At 35.7% G+C, this 9,978-nt stretch overlaps 2 protein-coding genes across 2 annotated transcripts; one reads left to right on the top strand and one right to left on the bottom strand.

Annotated features, from left to right (window-relative positions):
- Positions 1 to 704: 704 nt before the first annotated feature.
- Positions 705 to 1,276, top strand: LOC120270663 (cysteine proteinase inhibitor B-like). Its single transcript, XM_039277729.1, has one exon. It carries the CDS (start codon positions 762 to 764, stop codon positions 1,125 to 1,127), a length of 366 nt encoding a protein of 121 aa, XP_039133663.1. The 5' UTR covers positions 705 to 761; the 3' UTR covers positions 1,128 to 1,276.
- A 607-nt stretch (positions 1,277 to 1,883) lies between these two features.
- Positions 1,884 to 5,996, bottom strand: LOC120270912 (40S ribosomal protein S8). Its single transcript, XM_039277990.1, has 5 exons — positions 5,864 to 5,996; positions 5,685 to 5,757; positions 4,540 to 4,879; positions 2,286 to 2,461; positions 1,884 to 2,159 (listed from the first exon to the last, which is right to left on the bottom strand). Exons 1-5 carry the CDS (start codon positions 5,865 to 5,867, stop codon positions 2,075 to 2,077), a joined length of 678 nt encoding a protein of 225 aa, XP_039133924.1. The 5' UTR covers positions 5,868 to 5,996; the 3' UTR covers positions 1,884 to 2,074.
- Between the last annotated feature and the right edge of the window lie 3,982 nt (positions 5,997 to 9,978).

Genomic DNA, 9,978 nt, shown 5'->3' with positions numbered 1-9,978 from the left:
TTTTACGGGCGTTTGTGTTTTAATCCAATAGCTCAAGATCATCTCTTCATTTCAACAGTGCACATCTACAATACTCAACTCAAATAATCATACTTATTCAACCCAATTTTTACTAGCACATTTCAAAAAATTTTAATAAAACCAACTCAGCACTATCTTACTCCATTCTTAATCCAATACAATGCTTTAGTTATTATTTATTGATTCTGCTTGCACTCACTCTTTCCACACCAATTTCTTTCTGTCTCTTTGTCCATAGATTACATTTACCCTATATATATATATATATATATATATATATAAAAAAAACAGCCCTGATGATGTTTGTTTGTTTTGTTGCCTAGTTTTACAAGTCAATAACTACAAAAAACAAATTTAAAATTATAACTTTGCATCAAAAATTGTGTGTAATAAATAACTCACAATCTTCCAAACATACTATTAAAATCACTAATGCAACTCCTGGTGTAACTGGGCGGGCCAGGCCCAATCAACCCGGCCCATTAAAAAAAGTACTGGAGTGTAACGGAAGGCAGCGAGTCTCTAACTACCAGTCAAGTCAGTCCACGCCAACTCCACACAGAAGACGCGGCACACGTCGTTCAGTACCTTCTCACGTGACACTCACATGCTATTCACGTGCCAAACACGTGCCACACATCCCAATATATATAGACCACTACCCCCACTGCCCTCTTCTCAAAATCCCCAGATTTAAAAAATTAACCAATCATTTTAAAAATAGTAAAAAGTTTCTAACCATGGCCTCACGTCTCGCTCCCGTTCTCCTCCTCGTCCTCTGCGCCATCGCCTCATCGGCAACGGCGAGCATCGTCGGAGGGCGAACGGAGATCAAGAACGTGAAATCGAACAAGATGGTGCAGAGCCTGGGGAAGTTCGCGGTGGAGGAGTACGATAAAGGGGTGAAGGGAGGGAGCAACGCGGCGGCGTTGGTGTCATTCTCGAGCGTGATATCGGCGGAGAGTCAGGTGGTGGCCGGGACCAAGTACTACCTCAAGATCGCCGCCGAGGATTCTCATCATGCCCGCAAGTTGTTCGATGCCGAGGTCGTCATCAAACCCTGGCTCAAATCCAAACAACTCCTCTCCTTCAAGCCTGCCCACTAATTAGTGAAATTTTTTATTATTATTATTATTATTATTATTGTAATGTCTCTTAATCTCTTGTCTGTTGCTGCTTTCTGGTTTATGAGTGAGTACTACAGTTATGTTTGTGTGAATGAGAATATATATATATATATATATATATATATGTATGATTATTATTTGCTATGGTTATTATGGAAAAGAAAATAACTTTTCATATGTTTCATTTTGGAAATCATTCAATTCTAGTGTTAATTCTTGGATTCTTAATTTTAAACACTGCTAATGACTATATTAATTTATAATAACGTGGAGTTTTGATTATAATAAATGCTTCAATCCCCACTTAACAGGGGAGCTTATTATTATCACCTTTGAAATATTGATTAATTTAAGAGCCCATATATATATATATATGTGTGTGTGTGTGTGTGTATGTATTATTTATTTTACAATCCACAATAATTTCCAAAATTTTTTTAAAAAAGCACTTGTGGGGTGAGGATTTTCCCAACAAATAGCAAAAAAAAAAAGAAAGAGAGATAACAGATGTAAGTATTTGTTGAATTTTTTTAAAAAACAAAAGAGATAGAAATAATACTTATCTCTAAATTTAAGTAAACTACATGACTAAATAGATTGAATTATTAAAACCTCAATGACAATGGTTTCCATTACCCAATTTCTCTCTATAAACCATGAGGAATCCACAGTTCTAGTATAAAGACATTCATATATATATGTGCCTAATTTCTCACAAAGACATAAAAACACGGATCAACAAAATTCTCAGTTGAAACAAAGCTTAGAGAATATCATTCAAGGTACCACAACATGATAACACCATTAAATGAGGAAGTCATAGCAAAATCTGGATCATGCCAAATTAATTGTTCAGAAAAACTGTAAACTACAAGAAATGATCTTAAACTAAATGTGAAATTCTTGATATCAAGCTGCAGGCTCACTTAAGCAGCACCAGCACCACCCTTGCCCTTCTTCCTCTGGATCTTCTTCATGTAAAATTCGAGCTCCTTGCCTTCTAGTATGTATCTACAAATTACAGATGGGTTTGCAAAATAAGCTAATGGTGTTTTGAACAAGAGTATTGCTTCCTCTAAGAGAAATGGAGTTGTGGTTTTGCTTTAAGGAATGATGGAAAGAAAATGAATGTTTTACCCATCAGCTCTGCCACATTGGCCTGGGCGGGATGAGATGCAAGCAAGTAGCCTGCCACCACCAAATTGCTCCTCGATATGAGGATCGAGAGTGCGACCCTCCTGGCGTTTCTCCAGCTTCCTGAGAACGTGGTTGCTCTTCTTAGTTTCCTCTTCAGCAGCAGCAGCTTCACCATCCTACAGGGATAGCAAACAAAAATTAACATGAATCACAATTATAACTAAGAACTTAGCTTAGTGAAATGAAACATGTAATTCAGAATCATTAGCTAAGTCAAGCACAAATGATTAATAGTTACAATGTCTAAATTTATATAAATAGGAGCTAGAATATTCAAGTCAAAAATCAAATGATTTGTTTCTTACCAGTTGAGGAACAGACTAAACATGAATAAAAACTCATATTCATGTTGTAACAGGAACAAAATCTAAATGATTGGAAGGCCTTGGCAATGCCTGTAAGAATACCAGTAGATTCAACTCTTCCCAATTTAACATAGCCATCTCAACACAAATATTTAAAGCTACAGCATGATTCATACAAGATTTCAGTAGAGAATCTATAGACGAGGAAGAGTGTAAACAAGATATGAAGTTAGTATTAATCATGTTAGGCAATGAACTTTAGAAATGATTTGGCCTGCAATTCCATGCAATAGTTTCATTTAAAATTTTAGTTTTCAGTTTGTCTACAACAAATGAAGAAGCCAATCAAATACCCTGACCTGATGCACTTCTTTTAATGTGTTGACTAGACTAGCTTTGGGGTTCTGTTGCATTGAAAGTTAAGCATTGATTGCTTGCAAAACACTGGCCTCTAACAAAGATAAACCCTCTGAGAAAAGGAGATAAGGGAGGATCATACTCAAGCCTAGCAAATAAATCAACTGCAGTAATAGTCTATAACAAGTTTGCCATGGTTGACATAGAAGAAAGTTAACAATATTTAACATGAAGCTTTGAAAATATCTTCATATGAAAGAAATGTCAAATTTCAAATTAAACAAACACAACTTAATGCATCATAATGCACATATATACAAATCTTACAAAATTATTTATCGCGCTTAGAAATATACATAGCAACCACTATCAAAGTCAAGATGAATAAACCAACAGCCACCCAACACATATGGCTAGGAGAAAATTAGAGATATAGCTAACAGCCAACAAAAATACAAGCTAAATAAAATCTTAGTTAGAACACTGAATAACATGATTATATACTCTGCTGGATGTTTATTAACTACATACATGTAAGAAGATTAAAGTTAATAATAGCAGACAGCGTCAAAGTACACCAAACACGGCTTTGCTCATCACAACAGCCACAAATACTTTCTACCTTAAACAAATTAGAAGGTAAACAGTCACCAATATGTGAAGGCACTTTTAAACACAAGTTTCTATTATATGTACTAAAGGTACCTTCAAAAGTCCTTATTGTTCATGACCTCAAGTGGTTGGAGTGAAATACAAGGCCCACATGTGATTAATCTAAAATATCCTCAGATTACATGCACGCCTATTATAATTCTCTTAAAAAGGATCCAAGGCATATAAATTTTTCAAGAAACTCAATGTGTGTTCCACAAATGGGGAAAAAGAAACTAAAAGGCTAGAAAATAATGCATGGAAAGAAATATAAGTACATTTTAATTCATCCGCTAATCTGTCTTATTCTCTATAGAAGAAGTCTAGCTTTCTTCACCTTTACCTTATTCTCCTTCGACCTAAATGCAGCCTAAACTTTTTTAACAAACAAATTTGCAAATTTACAATCATAATTACCCTACCAAAAATAGTACAATGAGCCAAACAAGAAAGAGAAGATCAGCATTATTCTTTCTAAAACCATTGTTTCAAATTCCACCAATTCCCCAATTACCCCACAAAATAGTACAATGAACCAAACAAGAAAGAGAAGATCAGCATTATTCTTTCTAAAACCCTTGTTAAAAATTCTTCCGATTCCCCAAGCACCAGGGAAATAAAAATATATTTATATATACGTCATCAATATGAGATGTGTTTAAGAACTAATTCATGCACCTTTAAAAGATCCAGGACCATATTCAAAGACTTCATATGAACACTAAAAACAGAAACATATGAAATATTTTGATACTTAGTGGTCGCTAACACTTGCACAATGAAGGCATTCAGATGAAATATTCTAGCACATATTATATCAAACTGCTCTCAACAAGTTTTAACTTAATAGAAGAATAAAAGTTCTCCCAGTGAAAACCTACCTCAGTTGTTTCCTTCTTGGCAGAGGTCGCAGGAGCCTTCTTCTTTCTCCCAACCTCAACACCATAGTGCTGGATGTACCACTGCTTGAAGGGGGCGGCATCAACCTGTACAATAGCACTTTTGACAAGAGTCTGGGTCCTCACAAGCTCGTTGTTCGAGGCATTGTACACCACATCAAGGACACGGGTCTTGCGAGTGACAGCCTCACTGCCCCATGAATAATTCCCAGTATCCAGCCTAAGAGCCCTCCACTTGACATTACCTCCTCTCACACGGATTCTCCTCACAGTTTTGTTGCTCGATAGCTTTGTGTTTGCTGGCTGCCGGCCCAATTCATACCTGTGAAGTGAAACAGAAAAACCAAACCTCATTCAACTATCGTGCCCCTAAACATGTATGAGATAGGCAAAAGATTAACTCAAACAGCAAGAGACACTCATCCTAAAGGAAAATCGAATGAAGAAAAAAAAAATTAAGAAAATAGTTTTGGAAGTCTGTGAACAAAAGGAATGTGGCAATTAAAAAAAAAAAGAATACACCACTAGATTAAGTTTTATTATTATCCAATGCAGACTGAACTAGTAAATTAAACATCAAAATGAGAGAAACACAAAACAATCCACAATAATATCAAGAACAAAATTCATTTACTCTAAAAGTAAAAACATAAATCCACATGAATGCAAATCAAAATTGCAGAGACCACCAACAGTCAATAAAATACTAGACAATACTCTTAAATTCAAATGACTAATAAAAAACATATCAGGATCTACAACTGAAATTTGCCACAATATAAAGATGACAAACATTAACAATCTTCAGCAAAAACCTTATTTATTATTTCCTTAAAACATTCTACAAACTCCATTTCATAACAACTAAATCGCCTAAATCAAATCAGATGATCATTGACTCATGATGCCAGAATCCTGAACATACAAAAAGAAGATACAAATCATAAATCAAACAAAAACACCAACAATTAGCGATAACCAAGAAACAAATCAACGGATATGTACCATAACCACAAGTAAGAACTAGAGCCGAACTACCAAGCTAAAAATCCATAATCTCTTCACTAATACAACATAATCTCACAAAGCCAAAAGGAGAAGCAACTAAAACAAGCACAAAAGCTCACTTTCTCTTCTTCCTCCACGCCTTCTTCTTGCCGCCAGTGGCGCGGCGCTTGTGCATTGAATCCCTAGAGATACCTGCAACCAAAACATCAACGCCACGAAAATCAATCACCGAAGCAAGATCGAGTGAAAAATCTACGGTTTTCTACGGAAATTTAACGCTAAATCTAGGGTTTCATACCCATTTTCGCGGGATCGCAGAGCTCTCTAGGGTTCTCTTGAGCTCTCCTTCAGCGCACGGCCGTCGTTCAATTGCTCCCCTTTCCGATCTATATATTCGAAACCCTAACCCTTGTTGTTAGGGTTTCTTAAGGGATTTTTTATATTTTAATCCAAGGTTTTGAAGTTTATGGTTTTTGTTCTGTTTGGTTGTTCTAATTTTCTCATTTAAACCCTGTAAAATTTATAATTACATCTAATTTTTTGTCTATACCTTTCCGAATATTTTGGATATTATTGTTTTGCAAATAATTAGAACTTTTACTAGGGTCTATATGCAGCAACGAGGTTGTTTATAAGAAACGCATACAATTTTTTTGGGGCGTTATATATATTAATATATATATATATATATATATATATAGACACATGACGGAACCAGGACTTAAAGATGGGGGGCTGAGGACAAAATGTCAAAAAATATATTTCAGTCAACATAACAATTGTATTCGATACAAAATAGTACGATATTGTGATATTTAATTAAAACAATCACAAAAAAATATAAAACGTTTATCTATGCACACTCGAGCTAGAACTGCCATCTGTGCGACGCATGCTACTTAGAGGAGGTAACTAAATACGGTGAGTTTGCATTTTGTGAAAACATTGTAGGATCGCCTCATTGTCAATAGTTGCAAAAACCTTTTTCTCAATATAGACAATCATGTTATCATTCATCCACTCGTCTCCCATTTTGTTGCGAAAGTCAGTTTTCACAATATTCATCGCTGAAAATGCCTTCTCAACACTAGCTGTCGCAACTGGCAAAACCAATGCCAGCTCAATAAGACGATAAACGAGGAGAAAAATAGTACATTTGCCAGTATCAATCATCTTTATAGCAAAACCTCCCAAGTCCCCGATTTTTGCAAAATCATCATCATGTCGCACATCATAAATGAATGAGCAAGTTGATTCTCAAGCATCATATGTTCAATCACTGAGAAGTCTTCACGGTATAACTCTAGAAGACGGAGTAGCTTATGGATGTTGAATTTAGAAAATGAGTCCCTAAGATTAAGGCATGATACCAAAAGAAGTAACTCCGTGCTAGCTTCAGGAAAGCGGTTGAGCATTTCTTGAGAAATCAAATCAATAACCTAACATTGAAACAATGATAAAATAAAGAGAAAATATTAATAAAATAAATAAATTAATGAGATTTATAAAAATATAATAAATACAAAAAATAATTACCTCACAAAAAATCTCTACACGATAATGGTGAAAATGAGTAATGAATTGTCCTTCCCGCCTAGAATGACCACGAATTGGCATATTATCCTCCATATTAGGCACATCGATTGAGTTCCCCTTACAAAAGAGGTAACTTCTCCCAAAAACTCCTTCCATCCTATCTCCCTAAAGTGTTGAAGACGAGCTTTCACCGCTTCAATCAATCGCATGGCTTGAACAATATTTTGGTCTTTTTGTTGTAACACAAGTGACAACTCATTTGTCATCCCCAATAAACGCCTCATCAAGTACATCACAAATACAAACTGATAATTCTCCATTTTCTCAATCAAACTTGCCACTATGCCTCTATTATTACTAGAAGCCCCATCATCATGTACATTTTGGAGTACCTCTAAAATTGAGGTCCACATAGAAATTAGCCGGAGAATTGTAGTGTAATGCGATCCCCAACGAGTATCCCCGGGTCGTGCTAAACTGGATTCTTGATTTTTTTTTTCCTTTACCACTGACTATCTCCACTTTCTCCAATTGCTCAACCAATCTATCATGATGATGTTGCCGAAGTTGATCTCTCCTTTTACATAATGCTCCGGTGGCATTAACAATTATATTAACATATTGGAAGAAATCACTCACAATTCGATTCTCTCTACCAACCGCAACAATAACTAATTGTAGTTGGTGAACAAAACAATGTACATATCTTGCATATGGATTTTCTTTTAAAATAAGTGCTTTCAAACCATTGAATTCACCTCGCATATTCGAAGCCCCATCATATCCTTGCCCTCTTAACCTCGAAAGAGACAACTTGTGTTTAGCAAATAAACAATCAATGACATTCTTTAAAGAAATTACAGAGGTATCAGGCACATGAACCAATGCAAGGAATCGCTCTATCACATGTCCATTCTTATTTGAATTTTCGGGGAAGTCAATTGATTGTTTCAAGGGGCATTTTGATTGACTGTCTTCCAAACTTCTTCATTTCGTAGGCTATACCAATCAAGCAACTCAAGAAAATTGCCTTTGTTTAGTGAATTTGAAGACTCATCATTTCCACGGAAAGGTAAACCTTGCTTCAAGAGAAAACGAGTCACATCTAAAATTGCAGTCAAACGAATACAATATACAACCTCCATCTCATGTGAATGTGTAGCCAACAAGTGTGACACACTTTGTCTTTGACTTTGGAACCCTTGAAATTTTACTCTTGCATCATTATGCATACTATTTACGGCACCAATATGTTCTATGAATTTTTCCAATTATTGATTCCCATTTTGGTGAATGCATCTTCTCCCATTCAGCTTCCTCTACTTGTCTTGAAAAGATAACACCAAAAACAAAATGCCGCATCTTTTGTCATATTATACTCCAACCATGGATGTTGTTTAAACTAAGCATCTTGAAAACTTCTCTTTTGTTTGCCATAATCTTTTTGTGGAAAATTGTGGCCAATTGGTTGACATGGGCCTCTAGTCAAATACTCTCTTCTAACTTGATCTCTAATCCTAATATCAAAGTCTTAAATTGGTTTTCGCAATCCGGGGTCACTAACAACGTCGTTGAAATTAAAATATGTATTAATGTTCTCCTCGCTTGATTTAGAATCCAATGGTACTTTTGGAGTATTTGATGACTCTTCACTCATTGAGGCATTCAATCAAACACATTGTGGGCATATTTATAAAAGTGAAGTTTAACATTCATGTTATATTTTTTCACCCATGAATTTTATACATTCATTCTTATTTCAAGGAGTAATACTTTCATTCTCATGGCAATAATAAAAATAATACTAATGTAATATACTCACTATTATCTCCAAGACTCTAGAATAGTTAGACTCCAAGCAACCAATATTCAGGATTTTGAAATCAGGTAACAGAATTTCAAGGAGTTGTTTTGATAACTTGTAGCCCCATGGGCTGGCCGGCCCACAACCACAAGGCTTTTTGCTTTTAGTTTTTTATTCAGTTACATTAGTTTTTTATTTTTTTCCATTAAAGTCTTAAAGAAATTAATGAAAATTTGAAAAAAAAAAAAAAAGGGCTAAAGTAGTGAAGTTGATAAATGGGGCCGGTTATAATTAAGTTGTGGGCCCACATCACATGCCAAGCAACTCAATATCATTGAAGTTCAAGCCATCATCATTCATGATTCATCTATTCACGAGCAGCATCTTCATCCTCATCCAAGACTTCAACTTCAAGTCTTATGACTCCCATGATCCCATGATTCCCATCAATTGCTTTGCTAACTGTCGGAGAAGGGCTGCCGGTTGCCGCAGCCGGGAACGTTGAGCAAAGCTGCAGAGGAGGGCTTGAAGCTTGCCGTTGGTTGGGTTGCTCGGCCACCAAGGGGGGCTGCCTGGCTTCCAAGGGGGCTGGTTTTTGGGTCTTTCCACCACCAAAGAAGACCACTGATGGCTGAGGGGGGGCTGAAGCCCCTGCTAGCTCCCTAGTTCCGTCCCTGTTAATAGACATATGTATGTGTAAAAAATGGGTTAAATGCGTAATAATAATAATTTTTTAGTAACTACCACTGGATCAAGACGTGGTTCATGCCCAACTATAGATTAGATGCTTTAGCATAGAACATCATAAATAATGGCAAATTTGTATGACAAAAACCATAAAGATGGTGAGTTGGTGCATGAGAAGTCAACAATCGATATTCTCAAATTGTTTAAAAAATATGAAAGGGTTGTTTGGTTACCCGTATTTCAAATTATAGTGTAAGTCAAATTATATGTAATTGAAATTACTGTATTTTAACTTACATCATGATTGTTTGATTGTCTATAAATGAAAATATTGCATTTCATTTTCAAGTGTTTGATTTGATGTAAGTTGTGGGTTAAAACCACCA

Source organism: Dioscorea cayenensis, chromosome 10, assembly GCF_009730915.1.
Source record: "Dioscorea cayenensis subsp. rotundata cultivar TDr96_F1 chromosome 10, TDr96_F1_v2_PseudoChromosome.rev07_lg8_w22 25.fasta, whole genome shotgun sequence".
Classification (NCBI taxonomy): domain Eukaryota; kingdom Viridiplantae; phylum Streptophyta; class Magnoliopsida; order Dioscoreales; family Dioscoreaceae; genus Dioscorea; species Dioscorea cayenensis.
This window is presented reverse-complemented; position numbering and strand designations above follow the sequence as displayed.